The 22,199-nt window shown below is 38.6% G+C and overlaps 1 protein-coding gene across 2 annotated transcripts in view; it reads right to left on the minus strand.

Annotated features, from left to right (window-relative positions):
* NSUN2 (NOP2/Sun RNA methyltransferase 2) overlaps positions 1–22,199 on the minus strand; it is a 1,231,765-nt gene that overhangs the window by 582,094 nt on the left and 627,472 nt on the right. For both annotated transcript variants that reach the window (XM_044065403.1, XM_044065402.1), the window contains exon 12: positions 11,386–11,482. In XM_044065403.1, coding sequence (XP_043921338.1) covers positions 11,386–11,482 — 97 coding nt within the window. The remainder of the gene's footprint in view (positions 1–11,385; positions 11,483–22,199) is intronic.

The following is a 22,199-nucleotide window of genomic DNA, read 5'->3' on the forward strand; positions in this document are numbered from 1 at the left end:
GGATACAACAGGGTTAAGAGGAGCAGGCTATACTTTATGTACTTCAAAGTTTAACTTGCACTCCTGCACTGACCGGATTTGTCTATCTATGGCATACTGCTATATGTTATTTATAGGTTCATAGGTGTTTATGAGGCTAACAACCACAAGAAACTTTTTAAGCCTAGCCATGCATCCTAAATCTCTGCCAAGTTCTGATACCCTTGATAAAGTGTAAGCATGGGCCTGGGAGATGAACCATTTATAGGTTACCTGTGTCCATTAGAGACATAGGTTCCAAACCAGGGATGAATTTCCAGTTTCCCATCCAACTGTCCAAGTTGCACTTGAATTGGGTTAGGGAGGAACTCTGGTTCACATGGATGGGGAGCCTGTTCCATAGAAGGGCTAGTCTCTGGGAAATAAACACCTCTGCCAAGTTTCAAACCTGGGCCCCTCTCAACTACAGCACACTGCATTAACCCACCAAGGTACACAGGTCTTTAAATGCTAGACAGCTATATTTGAACCCAGGACCATGTGGACCAAAAATGCATGTTTTTCACAGCATTTAACAGATTGAGCTACAGAGTCGCAATTTCAGACTTGCTGTATTCTAATATAATATCACATCACTTGCCAAAAGAGGTACTTATAGGATGATGGGGGGGGGATTACTACAGACAGAGAGAATGGAGATTGCTTATTTCCTCAAAAAAGGCCAATTTAGAAATTGGTGCAAAGTTTGCTGGGGCAATTCAACACTGAGGGAGAAAGTTGTTTTTTTTTTTTTTTTTTTTAAGTGGTAACAATTTAAAACACATGTGGCAGAAAGCATTATAAGTCACAAGTGACAGCAATGGCTGCTGGGAAAAGCCAGGTAGGAGAGGGGTATATATATTGCCCCTCAAGATCCAGTACCTTTGTGAGTGAGGAAACTGTGCATTTGAAATGAAAAGTGAGGAATCCCTCAACTGGTTTAAATTTCTAAAGGAAGGTTTGAAGAACTACATTCTATTAGCTCCCCAAAACACCAAATGTCATTAGCATCAGCAGCAAAATGTCATTAATACTACAGTAGTTTTTAAGAATGGGGTTCAGTTGAAAATAAGTACGCCAATGCTGATTACTTAGATATCACTGGGAAATTCTGGAGCTTTTCTCTGCAGGCCTCTGCTGGAAATGGGCATTTATTACCTACTCGGACTTTCTCGGTAAACAAATGTCAATAAACAAAATAAAATAAATAAATATTAAGTTAACCTACATATAGCTGGAAACTACATAGGTTAAATTTGCAGTAAATTCAACGGACTAATACAAATGCTGTCACCTAAGCAGGGGGAGAATTTGATGTTCAGTTATGCTAGATGCAATTAAAGAGGTTAACACATGGCAAACAAGGAGGAAGATCTCTGTTCTCTTGATGTTTCTCGAGATTTTTTTTTGTTAGTAAGCACTAACAAATTTTTCAGGTGTCCACCTCCTGCTGAGCATCAACTCATCATTCCCAGTTACCAAATTAGAAATTCATTCCAGTTTGATCAGGTGAGTCAAGGAAAAAGCTTGATTCTGTTAGCTCTACTACCCCTCATGCCAGTTTCAAGCTCATTCTCTGGCTGCCAGCCTCTCAGATGAACATCATCACCTCTGTGATGACAAGTCTATCTTGTGGACCCACCCTCAAGGGACATGCAATGGGACACTATAAGGCCATGCTCTGCCTCTATGGCCTCTCCAACCTGGTATGCAATCTGCTGTGCTCTCCAATAGCAAATGACACTGTCAAATTTGTGGCTAGACTTCTCCATGGAGTTTAATCCCCATCTTTTCTCTCAGAGTTGAGCAGGCACAGCCCCTTCATTTCTCCCCATCCCCTCACTGGCTCCTCCAGAGTCATGACGAATGACTGAACCCCAATCCCCTGGACCGTAGCAAGGGCTCTTTCTTTATATACCACACAGCCTACTATCAATAAAATTATTTAACACTGCATTAAAGAACAACATTTTGCTGGACTCTTATGAGAAAGCAGTCAAATAAATAATTTACAAAAGAGAGAAAAGACCTGTTACTGCAATACTTCTATAGGCTGCACCTATTTTAAACCATTATTTTAAGGATAAGGTCCTCATAACCCTTAACAACGAAATTAGGCAGGCTGATTATAAAATTAACACATTAAGACCAGTGTAGCTTTGTGGGAGGATCACAAACGTTGGGCAGCATATTGAAAATGGCCCTGGATATGCATGCTCTTGCTTGATACAAGGGTGGCACGTACTGGGAACACAAATTATTACTCAGTATTGTTAAAGCAAGGTGATCCTATGCTGTTATTGTACTCTGCACCAATAAGCCTCCCCTCAAGAGACTGCAGCAGCAGGCTCATCTGTACCAGCAATGGTGAGGGTGCTACCAATTACAGAACACACCATCCCTCAAGCCCAGCAAGTTGTCCCACTCATTACAACTAAACTCTCATCATAAAATGGAAAATCTCATCAGGACTCTCAGATGGGAACAAATGGTCAATAGGACGCTTGCCCAGCCTGGGAATGTCAGGAATCATATGCGACATCAACAAAATCTGCTGGAGATGCAGTTTTGTCTCCCAGAGGCTGCCCCGTGTCTGGAATAGTTTTCCCATACATGTCAAACAGAGTACTTCACTGGCCCTCTTCAAATGCAATCTTGATGAGTGGATGGGAAACTATTAATTTGTCCCAGGGGTTCCACCTTTGTCTCTCATTGACAGGGGCGACAGGTGCTGACTGAGGTTTCTTTTTTACGGATAAACTCTTGGCTAGGCTTGTAAGGGCCTCAGGGCCATCAGCCGTAGTAACCTCCTATGTATCCTCACAACAAATTGGACAACTGGATATTGGTACTACAACCATTGTTCAAGGTTTGAGAATAGTGTAAAAAAATGATAAACAGAGATGTCAAAATACACAGAAACAAAATAAATCTGGTTATTAAAAAAAGGTGAAAGAAACCACACCGAATACGTATGTGCAATTTTCTGTAATCAAATTCACAAGGAACGGATATAGTTTGGGATAAAGCTGCATTATAAGCATTATTTGAGAAAAAAACACCAATTTGAGGAAATTTAGAATCAGTCAACCCATGCTGGGCTCTCAGAACAGTGGCGTCTTTCACAGCAACTTACCTGAAAACCTGTTTCAATGTTGCATCTTTCTTTGCTATCCCCAGAAAAAAGGAAACCCAGAGACTATCCACAGAAAAAAGGGAAACCAAGAGACTATCCACAGAAAAAAGGGGAAGCCAGAGACTATCCCCAGAAAAAAGGGGAAGCTAGAGACTATCCCCAGAAAAAGGGAAACCCAGAGGCTATCCCCAGAAAAAGGGAAACCCAGAGGCTATCCCCAGAAAAAGGGAAACCCAGAGACTGCCTTTCTTCAGTTTAAGCTACTCTTACATAGTAAAAAGCACTTATACATGCAACCCAGTCAATACTGATGTATAAATCAAAAATGTATAATTTGTCATGCAGAAGAGCACATTAAAAGTTATGCAATCAAATCCTATTAAGCAGCAAACCCAGTATCAAAATTTTTATGAAAACCACTAGTAAGCTCTTCAAGAGGCTGAATAAGCTGAATATTCCTAACAAACAGCATGTTATGCCCTTCTCTGCAGTGCTGCTGATGGCACAGGAAAGATGCCTATTGCTGTGAAAATTCTACTTTAGAACACATGTCCCTATAATGGGACTAAACCCATTAATTATGAATAACCGAGATAGCAAACAGACAAAACGCCATCTGCAGAGATCAGAAAAAATAAACCTTCTCCCAAAGCATCTTAGAATCCTTATACAAAAATGAAAATTGTGACAAGGTCTATGCAACTGCAAAAATGATGACCAAGCTGGACTTCCATTTGGGGGAGGAGCTAAAAGCCTTCCACAATATAGCATGCCAAACATCGTTGGAGACAGTGTGTTCATCTCACAATAATGCCAGTCTACTTCAGTTGCATCACAAAAGAAGCCTCTAAACAAATGCAAGTAAAGGATGGAGGGAAGTCTACCACCTCGATCACCTATGAAGTACTACATATGCTGCATCAGGTAAGCTCAGACAGTATATGAAGGCATGTCAGAAAAACATTTTGGCAGTTTCCATCCATCTGAGAAAGGAAGAAGACTCTCAAATTCTTGTGTCAGAAACCAAACAAGACATGGGCTGCAAAGATTTTAAATGCATTGATTAGACCTGGAGGTCATAATCTGCAACTTCTTTAGTCACCTAGGAGACCTGTGAAGATGGAAGATATCTTACAATGGGGCTCAGCAGCTGAAAAAATATGCTATTATAGCCAAAGTCACACTAATCTATTCAATGCATCAACTCCGCTGCAAGCCACAGCAGCATCTTAAACAATGAAAGAGTGCATGTCCCAGACTGGAAATCTCAGAAATCCTCTTAAGGACTGGCAAAATTCCCATGCAAGACTAGGCTGGGGAAGCCAAAACTTTTAATTTGGATAAGGTGAAATCACCACAAGGGAAAACAGCAAAGATGGTGATGGTGAATGGAAACCAGTTAAATGCATTCTGTTCCAAAAGCACTGGGTTTGACGGCCAGCATTAGAACAAGCAGTACTATCAAAAAGTGGTACTGAAAAGGAAGCAGCCACAACACCACCTGCAGAAAATGCAGTGTTTATTATCAAAGACAGGAATGCCAGAATATATACTCATACTCTGAGTGAGCATGGGGCCACTTTAGACACATAGGTATTTGGGAGGATTGGGGTGGGGGACAAAGGATCCCCAAGCACCATTAGTGGCATGGCCATAACTGCACAAAAGGACAAAGGAAGCAATACAACCAAAGTATCCAAAGAAAAGTCACCAAGGTCTGGTAAAAAAAAATACTGTTCTTCACAGACAGTAATGTAAACCCCTATGCTTTTTTTTTACAAAAATGGAAGCCCTAACCCAGCGATGAAGGCTAAGAAAATCAACATACTTCACATTTTTCCTAAAAGGTGAACCATAAATATGCTTTGTTGCCATGTGAAGTCCAGTCAATTTATTTATTTACTTTTTTACAGCTTTTCAAATGTCTCCTCTCTATTTTCATTATATCAGTTATACCCACTTCTACACATCAAGAGCTTTACAAGGAACTGGGTTCAATTCTCAACAGCCTACCTCTTATATACTTATTATTTATGCCACATACAATCACAAAACTGTTTCAATTTACGGTCATGTGTCATGTCTCAAGTCACATGCACGTCAGCAGTTTTTTTCTGCCCTCTGGTTTCTTATACAATATAATCTAACACGGAGTAGATTCTATGGCTCCCAATGTGCATGTATTTTAGTTTCATTACTGCCAAACTCCTTTTCTCATCCTCATTTACAACAAAAGTATTAAATACCTTCATAGCTTACTCGCTTGTGAAACAAAGAAACATGGCACACCTGACTTTCGCAGGTCTGTCACTGAAGCCAACTGCAGTGGGACGCACCTTGAGCCAACAGTTTCAAAAATGCTGGAAGTGAGTAACCAAATTCTTGAGCCAAAAACTGAAGACATTTTTTTCCAAAAACTGATTAAGCAGTCTGTACAGATGAAAGGGAAAACATGCATATTACTGCGCTTTTTAAGTGCGAGGTTAGATGGACTAAAATTAATACTGTAAGGCAGACTGTTTGCAAACATGAAATAAAGGAGTTCATCCTGCTCTTGCGTTCAAGATATTTAGCAAAGGCAAATGACTTTCAAACCGAAGTAGTCTGAGAAAATGAAATGTGTGAATGGGTTGCAAGTGCAAGTGCATGTGTGAGATCGAAAATGAATACAGAGACTTTCTAAGGTTTAAAAAGCTGATAGCTGTTACCCATGATGACACCACTGTAGGTGATTAGGCCTGATAATCTGCAGCTCATTTAGTTATCTAGGAGACCTGTGAAGATGGGAGACGTATGTTCTGATAGCAGTGTTAACATTCCAATACCACAGTAAGCAAAACAACTTGGCAATGAAAATGAACAGACACGAGCTAGTTCAAAAGTTTAGGTGCAGCTACCAAAACTCTTCACTAAATGAATCACGTCATTACGTTAACACTACTACTTAAAAGTATATTATAGTTACCTCCTTTATTTATTTGCATATTTGATAACCAAGTGAGTAGGGTAGTCCAGAAAGCTTTTTTTCAGTGGCAGCTGTGGCACAAAACATAAAATAATACTAAATGATTTTTAAGCTCAAGTTGGCAGCCTTTTTAATTTTTCTATGGATTGAGTTGTGTACTAAGAGTTCTTGCTGGAGTAAAACAAGTGTTCTTCAAGTATGTAAGGACTCACCAATGGACTAACTCATTCACAGGCATATTCAAGAACTTCTTAAGACTGACTAATGGAGGGCACACACTCTTCCTGAGGCCTGAAACGAGACGTAAACAGATGCAGTCTTTAATATCCTTTGATAGCATATGGAGTTTCATACGTTTGAAGAATGTTTCTAGTACAGGACTGGCTCAACAAAGGATATCTTTTTACCACATAATGGTCATCGATACCTCAGAAGAAAGGACAGTTGAAAAGATTCAAGAGTTAAGACAATTTCTTCAGAAGGAATGGCTAATGAGTTGGATAAAGGGAAAAAGGGAGTTTAAAACATAGTACAAATGAGAGAAAGAGAAAGGAAAAATTCAAAGGAATTATTTAGAGGGGTTGACAAAAGTTAGTGCATTGCAGAATAAAGGGAATCTCACAGATCAAGAACAGGATCAACTAAAACATGCTAAAGTGAAAATAAATGAGTATTTGGATAATATGCATGAGTTTGGAAAGGTTGCTGTTAAGCAACTACTTTTTGGAAACAATTCCAGAGCACCAAAACTTTTAGCACAAAAACTTTTAGCACAGTGACTTATTCAACATAAATGGCAGCGGTTAGCATTGTCGCCTCACAGCAAGAGGTTCTCCCGTTCGATTCTTGCTTGGAGCGCCTTCTGTGTGAAGTCTGCATGTCCTCCATGCGGTCGAATGACGTTTAAAGACATGCAGGAAGGTGCGTGCATGTGTCGGTGTGCCTTCTTTGAAGGCTGGGCATCGAGCTGGCAACTCGGCACCAGAAAAATCTACTGCCAATCATTAGTGGACCGGAGTTCCGTTGTGGCAACCCCTAACCGGGAAAAGCCGAAAGACATTACTTTTACTTATGCAACATGAAGTAAATAGGTTTGTTGCCAAACATAGTGAACCTATAAAAAGAAAAGTAACCAGAGATCCCATAGAGTTATTATAAACTTGAACATGTCGTAAATACTTGCATAAAGCAGAGGAATGTGTAAATCAAGAAAAAGTGCAAATGGAGATATTTATGGAAGACTAAATTATGCCACACTCAGAGGCCACTGAGGCTCAGGAATGAACAGCTAAGAAAGACATGAGATAAAAATGACGATGCTACAGGAAGACAGCACTCCTGTAGAAGTGTTTGCTTAATAATATTTTAAACTGGGGGGGGTGCAAATACCAGTACTTGGGAAGAATGCTGTGGTTGCTATATAACTCAAACAGGGTAAAGACCCTTCAAACCTAGCTTCATACAGACCTTTTTCAATCTAAAACCATGGTTATAAACTGTTTATGTCTATACTAGTTAAAAGAAAGGCAAAGGTGAGGCCATAATTTATAAGTATGGATTCAATGTGGTTTTGTGGAGGAGAGGCAAAAACATTAACAGAACAATTGTCACTGCTGAAGTGACACCCTGACCCTACGTGCAAAAAATGAGAAAAGGGGGTATGGATGGATGAAAGACTGACCCAGAAGGGAGCAGTGTAAAACAACATAGCTATTGTAGGTGGGTCTTGATGCAGGAAAAGCATATAACAGCATCAGTTGGGATTTTACAAGTAAAAACAATGGTAGCATTTCTGTTCACAAATAAGAATAATAGAGTTAATCGGAAGGATATACGAAGGGTCATAAGTAAGCATTAAAATGTGAGGCTTTCCATCCAACAAACTACATTTGATAAGAGGAACCAGGCAGGGGTGTCCTTGTTCCCATTTGTTATTACTTCACATTCAGGGCCACTGGCAAAGATGATAATGGGCTCTCAAATTTACTCTCCTCATACCAGGAAAATGGATAAGGGAGTACAGGCAAAGAGAAAGGAAATAAAGCACTAGCAGAGTTTTTTTAATGAGTCTAGAAAATATGTTGCTGTTAAAAAGGGAAAATTAGTTGTGCATATAAAATGTTGCATGGTAACTATAAGAACAAGAACAGTTAGCTTTATTCGCAGATATTATTTTGTACTTGATAAATACAAAAAAGGACATTTTAGTGTTGCAGAACATTCTGAGTCAGTTTCGAGTTTTTTCAGGATTTAAAAAAAAAGGAAGCTAAAACAAAGGCTACAGCAATAAACTACTACCTACACTTGAACTGGTTCAGTGATGCTCATTTTTGTGGACATAAATTGCATAGATTAAAAAGGATTTTTTTATGACAGCAAAGGTTACATGGGAAGAAACTAAATGAAATGTAATACAAAAAACTTAAAAGTTGAAAGCTCCGAATTAATTATATGAATAGTTAAATACAAGTGAAAATGTTTCAAGTCCCATTAGTTTTATATGCAAGTCAGGCATTTTTTTTTATCAACCAGAGGAGAAGTTGTAAACCATAATTAATAAAGAGAAAAAAAATAATTTGAGAGATGAAAATGTAAAGCATTAAGTGGGAAAAGTTAACTCTACACACAAAATCAGGAGGTGTTGGATTCCCTGATTGGAAGGGATACTTTACAGCTTTGCAGTTGAGGCTTATGTATATAACACAAGCAAGGAGAATGCTAGAAATCAAAGAGCAAAGAGATAATGATGAAACAGGGAGTCAAGTAAGGAAATAGTAGGATTTTTGAAAGCAGATCCTTATGAAGAATTACAATTACCACGTAGAATATTATATTCATTCACTAGCAGAAAGTATTTTAAGAACTAATCTAGTATGTGAATGGAAAAAGGAGATTTTTACCAATGACAACAACACGCAGACGTGTTGTAAACACACAAAAGAGCACTTAGAATGTACTGGAGGAAAATTAGTAAAGCAACCAAGAAATGGGGAGCAAATAACTAGAAAAGGACAGGTAATACAGTGGGATGAGGCCATGAAGAATTCGAGACCGCTTTCCATACCAGGAAAATGGATAAGGGAGTACAGGCAAAGAGAAAGGAAATAAAGCACTAGCAGAGCTTTTTTTTTTTTTTTTCAATAATCATTTTTATTGTTTTGCCAAACCATTATACATTTCACACACTATTTACATTATGTACAATATTGCTTCCAATGTTTTAGTTCCATTTTGAATTTCCCTATAATACATTAAGAATAAATATCATTTTAACCAAGTACAGGAAATTAAAATCACAAAAAATTAAACATAAAAGCATCTACAATAGACAATTATAAACCAACTCAAGCCAATAATTTGTATTATTTCTACATTTTCTATCTAATCCAAGAATGTGTTGGTACACATACAGAATGTCCTGACGGAAAGTGGATAGGAACCGCTACAAAATAATATTAAAGATTTGTTCCCAAATTTTTATGCTGTTTATACTTTTCTTATTATTTCTAATTAACAATTTGTGCGCTAATATATGCTTAAACGCTAACTGCCTGAAATTTTGCCACGACACCTGTGCTGGGTTCAACCAATTTGTGGCTATATATAATTTCATTAGTAAACTAATATTCATAATTACAATCTTTTTTTGTTTTGTCCAAATTCTCTGGTGGAATATGTAAAATCAGAAATTCCCAGGAGAGTGTTGAGTTTTGGTAACCCATTTTTTTGTAGTTGTAACTTTAAAGAATTCCATAATTTATAAATGCACTTGCAACTCCAGAACATGTGTAACAGGTCTGCTGTCTGATCTACACACTGTGGACATTTAGATGACTTTTTTGAATCAAATTTATGAAGTGTAAGATGGGTATAATATGCATTGTTAAATATCATCAATTGAGTAAAGACCAGTTTTTGAAGTGATACGGATTTTAATGTTAAGTTAAACGCCTCTACTATTTTACTGTCGTCTAGGGATGGCAATTTCTCTCTCCAGTATTTGGATAACAGAATATGATTATTATATTTTCTCTCTTTTGCCATTTTATACGCTGAGGATATATATTTTCTATCTTGTTGCAATGCTTCCCACAGATGACCTGAAATAACTAGTTCCTCTTTTTTTGCAGAGCTTTTTTTTTTTAACGAGTCTAGAAAAGATGTTGCTGTTAAAAAGGGAAAATTAGTTGTGCATATAAAATATTGCATGGTAACTATAAGAATCAATTGGAGGAGTTTAGAAAAGACTGCGAAGAGAGATTGGAAAGACCATTTAAAAAAAAAACAATGGCAGGACATGCACGGCCCCCACTTTTCCAACAAAATCCAGAATGATTAGGATGTTTGCTTGGAAGTGTTTGCATAGGTATTTTTATATCCCAAAAAAAGTCAGAGAAATCTTCCTTGGGTAGACAGCAAATGCTGAAGATGTGATGGGACAGAGTGAGGTAATAGAGAACATGTTTTTAGAAATGTAATGAGCTGGCAGATATTAAAAATTCCCTACAGAGAACATTGTAAGAAATACTGATGGTTATAACTAAGGAAATGGTTCTTCTGAACTGGACTACGTGATCTGAATTGCCCAGACCTATTATGGCCTTTTATCATGTTTAATACTTTTGATTCCAAGAAAAAAAAAAAAACTACTAAAAAACAGAAAACAAAATCTAACACAAACTGTAACTGCAGTGCTGAATATTGTAAAGGATATAAAAGAACCAGAGCGCAAATCTTTAAAAAAACAAAGAGCAAACAACATACAAATAAATGAAATATATGGGAACAATACATGTTGAATCAATATTCAGGAGGAGGAGCAGTGAGGTTTAAGAGAAGACTGGAAACTAAGCAATTTATGCAATGTTACAATGAATGACAATTGTTAAAAATACAGCATGTATGTATAATGAATGAAAACTAAAAAAAAACATGTTTGCTATGGTTTATTTTCCTTTTTACTATTGTGTGCGCGCCTCTGTTATTGTATACAATGCAAGAATTTAATACACGTTAAAAATAATCCAGAAAAAAATCTAGAGCAGAAAGTGTCACTTGGTCCCCATGCATTCAAATGTAACTAAATGTAAAATCTTATCTGCTACTACTGTCCTCAAAATAGGAAAATTATGCAACACTGATGCAACCCTTGTAACTTGAAAGAAGACAGTCAAATCATGTATTTGTAAATGCAAACACTGAGAAATAAAAATAGTAAAAAGGGGCTACTTCACGTCACTTTGTGCCTTGTTCAGCATTTTCTTACCTTCGGTAAACGTTTATTCCACGGCATGCATCCTTTTTTGACTAGAACAGCCACAAAGAATCCACCAGTGTTCTGATGGTGAGGCAATATCCTAAGACTTTACAAACAGTGGGAAAAAAAAAAAAATCAAAGTTAGTTAATAAACAGATGCCAGTGACAATATCATAAACGCACTGTATAACGCATGGAGACACAGGAAATGTTTAAGCATATAACACCTTTTACAACATCGACAAATGACTGACACAAATACATGCAGTATCCATATTTTGGAGACCACATGGGACCTACCATCAGATGAACAGCAAGGCTAGCAACATGTGCTTCTGTTTTAATTTACTTTTCATTGAACAGGTTAGTCCCAAATACGTCAAAAGCATAATTTCATGAAACATAAGATACAATTAAGGGCAATGGGATAAAATCCCTATGGTTATTTAGTTGAAAGGGGCAACATACAAGTTATGTTTGGGTTTGCTGGGGGATGCACTGTAAATGATGATTACATTTAAGAATGTAAAGCTCAATGAAGGTTTACAAAGCACTGGAGAATTTCTGTTTAAAAAGTGCTTATGAAAATTAGAACTCTTACCTGTAAAGACTGATGAATGTTAAACGTTTTGCAAGAAAAAAAAATGTCTTCCTGTTCTAAGGAAAAGTAATGATAGCAGAAATATGTGCTACACAACTGTCAAAAGTTAATATACGGTGTGCAGAAAAAGACAGACTGTACTGTTGTACGAGTTCAAAAAAGTGTTTAACGCTTCTGGATGAAAAAATAAAACCACTGTCTGGTAAAATATTGCAGCAGTGTTGCAGATTGCTTACAGATGTGATGACAACATGACTAGTAAGGAAACAAGATCTAAAGTATGTATGTATTTCTTCTAGAAGCACAGTACAGACTTCAGACTGAGAACTTGACAAATACTTACCCCTAAGGTCATCCTATACACAGGCAAGTAGGTCAATGTCCATCAAGAGGCTTGTTCGAAACACAAAGAACAGTGATGTGATTCAGGTATCAGCAGCAGCAAGCATGTGACTTGCAAAATCAGATAAAGGATGAAAATGAATGGATTCACTCTGGAAACTGAATTTCAACAATCTGCAAGTTTCACTGAATCCTGTTTAAACTGGGGTTCTGAAAAAGGGAAAAAGAAAGTAAAGCAGTTCTCTATAGAAAGTGTATTCTTTGTATAATTTGCATTAAAGAGGGGATCAGAAAAATGCCAAATGAAACAATTCCTCCAGATTAGTTATTACTAGAACACTGTAAGATGGCTAATACCCCGCAAACACTGGAATAAACTCCCACTGGACATACGAAACACTACTTCCAAACTTCTATTCAAAAAGATTGAGACATTTTGGCCCTCTTCAAAAGGAACCTTGACGATTAGATGGGAGAAATGTAATTCACCCCAGGGATCACATCAGTCGCCCTACTAGACAGGGGTCCAGGAAACTAAATAGTGTGGGAAGAAATAGCCAGGGAATTGTTACGGCTAGGCTTGTACATGCCCTAGGGCCGATAGCCTAGTACCAACCTATGAACCTAAGAAATCACCTTAGCTTAAATAAACTTTGCCTCTGTTACCAGCCCCCCGACTAACCCACCAATCCAGATCAATCTATCACTTCTTTCTTTCCTACTAGTACCTAACTCTACCTCTTTCCAAACTCCCCCTCCCTTCTCCCCCACTAAACCCTTTCCCTACTCTTACCCCTAAACTATCCTTTACTATTTCAATCTCCTCACCAGTAGAATGGTCAACAAACTACTGCTACACTCTTATCTCTCCTTCACTGCTACCCAAACACTCCTTACTAGCTTCTTTTCTCTTTACTTTAAATTAGATTTCTCCTAGACTACCTACCTTAATATACATAGCTAGCCAACATTGTATATAATCTGTAATTAGTATTATTACTGTATACTCGCTTTACATTGTTATGTATTCTTTTTTTTTTTGTGTACTAGCAAATGTTTTTATTCTTGGAACTTGTATATATTTTGTAACTATGGAGCTTTTCTCCCCGGGTCTCCACTGAAAAAGGGCCTCAGCCCAGATGGACCAACCCGGTCAACAAATGTCAAATAAATAAATAAATAAATAATCCAGCAAAATAACTGACAAGAATGGTGTATGAAAAGGTGGATGAGAGGAAGACATTCTACTACTCATACTAAATAATAAAGCTTCCCACATGATAAACGTTATACTTTAGACGATATATGCTAGTAAGGCCAAATGTTGCCCTATTTGTGACCAACAGGGCCAAAGTAGCAATATATGTGAAAAAAGATGTGGCATTTGTGATGGACGAGCAGCTGAGCAAGAATTGCGGCAATAAATGCACTACAAACAAATTCACACAACGCTAATGAAGAGATTATACAGGTGGTGATGTTCATAGTAAGCAAAATAATGAAGACCGAGGTAAAATCTATCTGGGAAACAGAAACCGCACTACTTCCTGCTATGCAATTCAGGACTGAAAAGTACAAGATGGTTCCAAAAAAAACTTTATCCTTGTGAAAGACCAAAGAATAATGTGCACATAAAATGTACTTTGGCAGAAGTACAAAGTGGTACTGATGCACACAAAATTGTGACTACAAAACTGCAATCTGCCAGAACAACATCAAAATCTAAAAGCCATTTTACCACTGTAAAAGTTTTTTTTCCTGCACCCCTAATAATTATATATAGCAACTCAAAATTTGCCTTACATAAAGGAAATGCTCCAAGATATCATAATCTCGGCCTTACTATAAATATTAAACAACAACTCACAGTTAGGTGATTGCGCTTCTGACTGTCAATTACTACTGTCTTGCACCACAAAAATATAGCTAGCACACACAATTTCTATCAGAAACTGTCATCCAAGGCACATAGTCTAACCAACAGGTAGAAACAAATAATGCCAGTCAGAAATAACATCCTTGATGAAAATGAATTTAACTGGAGACTACAAGTGAAAATTATTTCCAAAAACTGCTGAAACAATCAGTGGAAAGTCAGAATCTGACTTTTTACCAGAATATCATATGCAAAAAAGAGCTAAAGCACAGACTTAACTGTACAAGAACCAAAATTTAAAATATTTCAGAAATAACAGCCAATAATGGGATGGGCTCCATTACCTGTTCAGTCAAAACTGCCAAATACTAAAAGATACATGAAAAGTATAGGTACTGGAAGCATAGGAGCGAAGAACTGCAACTGAACTCAACCTTTACTGACAACTAGCCTGTCACACAGAAGTAGAAAAGCAAAGACTAAATCACAAGGTACAGTATCAGGGTAGATGAATGGTGCTGGAATCCAATCTCCAATTCATTCAAACAAGCATTACCCACAAGAAGAGCACTCCTTGTGAGAGAGGAATGGCAGCAAATGAAACAAGGGTATTGGTTTCAAGAAAGAAAAAATGCTAAGGTGGTGGATTTTTGCTTCATTTCTAAGATGAATAAAGATGCTGTGCTTGTAGATGACCTCTAAGTAGAGAAGAAAAAACAAAAGAAAGTACAAAAGCAAAGGAATGTGAAGAAAAGCCACACCTCTTAGGCACAGTCTTCTGTCCTATACCTCAGGTCTCCCCCAGAGCTGAAACCACTGAGGAAAAATGGGCAGGACTCATTCTGGATCCACAGCCTCCAGATGGGATAGGACCCAAGCTGTCGAGTGCCGAGGTGCCTAACGGAAGGGATGGCTCATAGAAAGACGGAGCCGACCTCAGTCTCCCAGACCCAGCACCGACACCATGGCTTCAAAACTTGCTCTGCTTAGAAAAGGCCGGAAAACGGCTGGTCAAGGGCATCCTTGGTGTCGAGGAGGGTAGCTTCCTCTCCATCGAGCCCAACATGCATGGTAGTCCCTAATCCTGTGACTCCAAAACCAAGGGCTGGATCGGAGGAGAGTCCTGATGGGATGGCCCAGGTAGATCACTGATCCAACAGAGGACAGAGCCGAGACTACCCCTATCTGGATCTGGGCCTTGAGAAATCTCATCATCATCCTGTCCATATTTGCCTTGGACTAGTTTCTGGAGGACCATGATGAGGCCAACAAGGGCTGCCAGAAATGCTTAGACTTGCAGGAAAGCACAGGAGACCTCTTCCAGGTCCTTGGATCCAGAGGTATGGGATCCAATGTAGGAGCCAATGAGGGTGTAGAGGATATAGTAATAAGCTCCCCCAGATCTGTAGAGACTGTAGAATCTGACCTGGGAGGTAGCTTCTGCGGATCTGAAGAAGTCGGAACCGTAGATCTCTTGGACTTCTTGACTTCAAGAGACTCCCTCAGGGAAACTGGGAGGGACCTCTTTTTAGACTGTTTAGGAGCAGCAGGAGATGAAGAGGAAGAAGCCACAAAAGGGATCCGAGCCTCCAGAGTTGAGGAGGGAAGAAGGCCCCTAAGTATAAGCTTACTTTGATGGTCTGATAAAGCCCATGGGTTGAAAGTGGCACAAATGTTGCACTCCGCTTTCAAATGGTCAGCACCCAGGCAGTACACACACTCCTTGTGGGCATCCTGGTTGGTGATTTTATGCCCACAAGAAGTGCAGTGTTTAAAGCCAGGTACAAGTTTCTCCACAATGCTCTATGAAAAAGATGGCCAAAACCCAACTGTAACCAAGTAACAGGTAAATTCTAATTCTAACTTTTTCAGACTCTAGCTCTTAATTCTAAATTTCTAAACTCCAAATTCTAACTTTACATTAACTTTAAGCGATTTGCAAATTAACGCCATAAAAAAACTAACCTATTTTTTATGTGTGTGTGTGCATGTGTATATGTATATAGGTGTGTGTGTGTGTATATATATATATATATATATATATATATATATATATATATATATATATATATATAGGGAAGGAAAAAACACACACACACAGAGAAAAAGAAGGGAGGACTAAAAAAATCCATCTAAACGTTGAACAACTGCAAAATCTAGGAACAACTCTCCAACCCAAGCTTGAGAGAACAAGATCCACATCTGGTTCGCTAAAACAGCAAACAAGATCTGAGGTACTTGGGTGGATGCAGGGCATTATGAGTTGTAGGGAGGAGCTTGAGTCAGATCCAAGTCTGTATGTGGCTGAGTCGGATCAGAGACCCCATCATGAGGAGGAATGAAGAAGACGAGATCAGATTAAAAGAATTTAAAGGATGCCTGTCAAGGCAGAACATCACGATCAAAACAAAAGTTGGATATTGCTATAAAGAGGGTAACACTATGGAATACAATAAAAAACTTGGAAGAGTTATAGATGAAGCAAGTTACTAATGGTAGAAAATATATGGCAGAAGAATAATGGGGGGAAATAGGATAAATGAGTGGTTTGATGGAGTGAATAGTTATGCTTACATATATATTTTGTCAATGTTCTGACTGTGAACTGGCAGTGTAAGGTTAAGAATAAGGAATGTTATTTGCTTCTTTTTCTGGGAAGAATTAAAATGTGCAGAAGTACAGCACTGAATGTGTTTATCATTCTTTAGAAAAAAGAAAATGCAACACTTTGTAAGTACTTAGTGAGGTGCCAACAGCTCCCTCTTCCTCCTGCTGGACAGCTAATAGGAGTGAGATGGAAGAGTAAGGGTCAGGACAGGACACAAAACTGGCAAGGACGGAGAGTTAAAAATATATGGAATGGTGTACATAAGGATGGTCCCACAATATATGAATAGCAACATTTTATGAGTAATCAAATTAAAATGAATTAAACAATGTTATAGATCTGTGGAAATCTTGAGTAAGAACATTAAGGAACAGTTGTAACTTATTAGTTAAAAGGTATGTCAGGTGATTAGTGGGGAAATTAGAATGCTTAAAGGGAAACGTTTTCTGTTAGAGACGGAGTGGGGTACAAAACTCGTATGGTTCTATGGTAGTATAAGAAGATACAGCTATGCTGCTTACGTGCATACAACAAAGAAATGAAGCATCATAAATGACAAGGTAATAGATTAAGGCAACAAACAGCTGATTAACTGTAACACTAAAGGTGGGACTAAGGGTGCAGGTGACAGAAGTACAATATCCAGATTTTGTTTTGCCTAGAAGGGATAAAATGTAGGTAACAAAAACTAACAACATATGAAGAAATGAAACACACAGGCTGGAAAGTTTTAAATGAAAACGTAGATTAGTTTACCTTGGAGCCAGTACTGCATCACTTGAACAAGACAGAAGTGACTCTAGAATTAAAACGTATGGATGCGTGGATATATTTACACTGGATGTTAATGCAAAGAAAATTGCACACACTTTTATATATGTTCTGCTGTTGTTTCATATGTATAACTGCTCATCCATCCATCCATCCAACCATACAGTTATTTAACAAAACAAAACAAAAGAATTTGCAGCTACCAGTGATGAATAATTCCTGCCACGCTCAGGGCACTGTACTCTAGACTACAGAATGAAGCAAATGGCGTCGGATGCCTCTTACATACCCCTGGCACACTGACATCAGGGAAGAAGCAACAGCAACCAACGCCAGACCAAGAATTTGGAACTCTGGCCGACTGTGGGACCGCCTGACGGCAGGATAACCCAAGTGTGATGACTGCAGCAGTGTAACACGATGAACATCAGCAATTTTCTGATTTCACCATTACAGTATACCATAACACTTTATGTCCTTGTTGCATTTATAGTGATCATTTCTGCATATTCTGATTTCAGAACCCATCAGCCTCCAAACAACATTTAACCTTTGTAATCAAACAGCTGCTTATATTGGGTGAGCTTGTATTCATCTGTGGCCATTAGACACATCTAAGGGCATACTACAGTAGCCTCCACTAATGTGCAAGTCACTTTTGAGCGGCTAAGGATAACTGCATTGAGTTCAGTAATGTACCCACTCCTTAAACTAGTGAGCAAACTTTCCAGATGTCCTTCGGCTACTGCCCCAAGCAGTTTTCTGCTTTCTGTTCTGCAAGAGAAAACTCCTAGAGGCCACTCATGCAAGCTGGTACACCCTCATGATGTGTGTATGCACTCATCCTAAACAGCTGCACTGTTACAGGGGAAAAATGCATTATGTGTACAGAAGGAAGAACCTACTGCACAAAGATATCCAGGTAGGTTGCTGAGGTGAGTATGCGAGTACAAACCTTGCTGCAATAACACAAGGTAGAATGCAAATCAATGATCTATTTACCCATAAATCCATGTGTCTGTCTACCCATCTAACCATGTGTCTTTCATTTATTAACTGGGTAACTCAGTTAATCTACAGAATTTTCAGCCATCAAAAGGTACTCCAAAGAATGGGTAAATACAATGCAAATGGATAATTTAGTGTAGCCAGCAAGCTGACATCTTTTCAGAGGTTTTATAACATGCTCAGTTGGATGGACATGGCAAAGTCATCTCTGGCCCTGGAATGCATATTCAAATTTGTGATGCTTAGTAAATGGGAGTACTGTTAGGTAGCCACTTCACTGATATTCTGTACAAGAATGTTCCTGAAAAGAGATACAAGTATAGAAAGATGCCCTATTTAGACTTGCATCAATGCAGATGGAAAGGTAAACCAGAAGTCAAACCAAAATCACAAATATGTCCAGTCACTATCAGGTTATTTCAGTAGGAAGTGAGGCTCTTTTGGCCCAAAGAGCACCAACATATTCTGAAGGAATTTAAGATGAACTATTTCAGACAGATTTAACCATGTACTGCTTTAAGGCTATTGCTCAGGGTGTTAGTAAACATTAAGCTGAACTGTCTGGATCTCCAAACTATCAGATAATCTGTAAAATGGTTAAATGTGAAGACCTGGGCTGTTGACAGTCAAAGTGTTCATTTACACAGAAAAAATGGGCAGAAATCAAACCAACATGAAAATGGAGAAAAGAGAGTTTGCCAATAGGGATGACTGCGGTCAGGGATACAGATAATAGGCAAAAGGGGCCTGGAATTTATTGGAGAAAACTGTCAAAGGAACCAAGGTATTGGGAGCAAATAACTAGAAAGATAAAGGTAACAGAATGGGAAGAGGCCAAGAATTTATTAGGACTGCAGGTTAGAGACTGCCTATATTCTGACATCAGTCCTTGATAGGGAAGGCAAAGAGAAAGAAATAGGGGCTCCTAAATGAAAGAACAGCACTGGTAGAGTTTTTAAAAGAATCTAGAACAGAAGCTGCCATTAAAAAAAGAATAATTAGTAAAGCATATAAAATACTTCATGGCAATCATAAGAATCAATCAGAGGAGCTTAGAAAGGATTGGGAAGAGAGACTGGATAAGCAATTCACAAAGAGACAGTGGGGGGATATATGTTTACCTCCCAAATATGCAACAAAGTCTAGAAGATTTAGGATCTTTCCCTGGAAGTGTTTACATAGGTATTTTTATACCGCAAGCAGACTCCAAAGACTTTCTCCTCAGGTGGATAGCAAATGTTGGAGGTGTGACAGGCAAGAAAGAGGTAGGTGGGAACATATGTTTTGGGAGTGTAATGAGTTGGCAGACTTTAGGGATTCAATGCAGGCTTCTCTGTCGGACATGCTGGGTGAGCAGATTGGACTGACTGGGGAGATGATTTTTTTGAGTTATGATACAGAATCAGAATTGCCTGGACACAGTAAAGCCTTGCTGATTCTAATTATGGTGGCTGACAAAAAAGCAATTACTATAAAATGGAAATCAAAGTCTAGACCAACTTTACTAGAAGTAGTGAATATAGTAACAGAGATAAAATAACTGGAATTCGGGTGCTTAAAAAGGGAAGGAGCAAACTACATAGGAAAAAATGGGAATTGTGGGAACAATATATGCAGAGCAGGAACAAGGTTTAAAAGGCAGGATTTGAACGAGCCATACAATGCTCAACTGACAATGACTGGAAGGTTTATAAGGGATTTATAACGTTTGCAACTACAGTTGTTTCAAGGGTGTCTGTGATGTAAACTGTTTTCAACTAAAGTGGCATCATTTTATTGCATTTGTCATATGTGAAAATTTAAAAAAGATGTTTGGGGGGAAAAAAGAAAAGAAAAAATGGAGAGGACAAAGTAATGACCCTTGTGGCACTCCAGTATACAATACAAACAGGAGGGAGAAAGTAGCCCAATGTTACAGGTGAACAAACTAAATGAGCTTCAATTTAAGTCAGATTTGCCTATCTGTAATAAATAAGGGGTGCAAAAACAATGACATGAACACAGCTGTTCCACTGCCACAGCCCCTACAGAAAGATAAATATGTAAGCAGCAGGTACTATGACCTATTCATAAACCATACATTTCACTGCACAGTGAACCATAAACTCTGAGAAATATGGTGAGGTGTCATGGCACTAGTTTTAGAGTATGAAAAGCAAAAATAGTAATAAGATGGGTGTGAAGCTAGCAAAGTAATAACCAAGGCTTGTTTTAGGAAACACTCACAATGGCAAATCTCTACACAGAAAGAAAGTGCAACAGAGAGAGTGACAGATGAAACATGCCATGTTGGTGTCAGAAACTTCCAGAGACTTGGAAGGTCATCAGTCTCTGGTTGCCAATGTTTTGGCCTTTTGTGTGTCAAATAATTTTAAAAGCTGGAATTAATACACTGAGGACCCCTAAAGGATGAGGTACTGCAAAGCACATAAAGTGGTGGAGGGGGAGGGTTTGAAAAGGTTTAAGGGGTTGAAAAGAGTAGAAGTTGAAGGCCTTCACTACTGCTTGGCTGTGGGTATATGCTTCATCACTGATGGACAGACAGTTACTACATCTAGATCCCCCTTATTAGGGTAACTATTCACATCTAAAAGGATTTATGTTACTCAGGCTCTCTTTGACCATTTGATGACTTCAGAGTCTCATGCATTTCCAGTGCAGCATGGTGAACCTTGTGAAGTCCTTAAGACTGCTTGGGATTTTGTAGGTCTGTGGCATTTTCACAACACTGGATCCAGAAAGCAAACAATTCAGCCTTGCTCAACTCACAGTTCCAATCTGTCAAGTAAGACAATGGAAAGCAGTCTCGTCAACAAAATGAAATGTATCTGTATAAAATTTTCTCCACCATTTAAGAAGTCCAGCATACAAATAGCTTCTGGTTCATCTAAGGCTGCAGGCTCCAAATGATTCTGGTCTTTCCCTATTGTATCCCATCCCAGGCTCATACTTCTGTACGATTCCCATGATAAGCTGTCAGAATCATGCTTCCTTCCTGAGGAAACCCTCTCTGGGTATGAGGACCAAATTACACAACTGTACTTTATGGTGCTTCTGTAGAAAGCTGAACTTTCCATAAAGAACAGTTGTGTAAAAATCTTACCGTGACAGTAGATGTCCTTCCCTTCACTGTTGCAGTATTCTTTACATTTGAAATTCCTTGCCTACGGCAGCCCAACATCTGGCCGGTATACTAAAGCCTTAGGTTGCTTTAAGGTACACCACACATCACTCACACGGCTCATCGTGTAACATAGGGAAGGTGATATCCGGACGTACCATATGTAGAACTGATAGTCCCAGTAGAAATGCCAGTCCAAGGAAAACCAAGAGGTAACAAGTACCTCCAGAAGAGAAAAAGACCAGGGGGAGGAGGGAGGGAGTGAATACTGCAACAGTGAAGGGAAAGACATCTACGGTTATGGAAAGGTTTTACACAACTGTACTATGTCCTCCCATTTCACTGTTGCAGTATTCTTTACATTTGGGAGAGTGACAAAGTTTAACAAGAAACCTGGAAGAAGGAAAGACCAGCAAAGCCCTCTAGGAAGCCATGAAGTATGGCCCTAGCAAAATCAGCTCCAGCTCTGGAGATTCCATCCAACTTGTAGTGCTTG

This window comes from Protopterus annectens, chromosome 3.part0, assembly GCF_019279795.1.
Source record: "Protopterus annectens isolate FY-2018-M chromosome 3.part0, PAN1.0, whole genome shotgun sequence".
Lineage (NCBI taxonomy): Eukaryota > Metazoa > Chordata > Ceratodontiformes > Protopteridae > Protopterus > Protopterus annectens.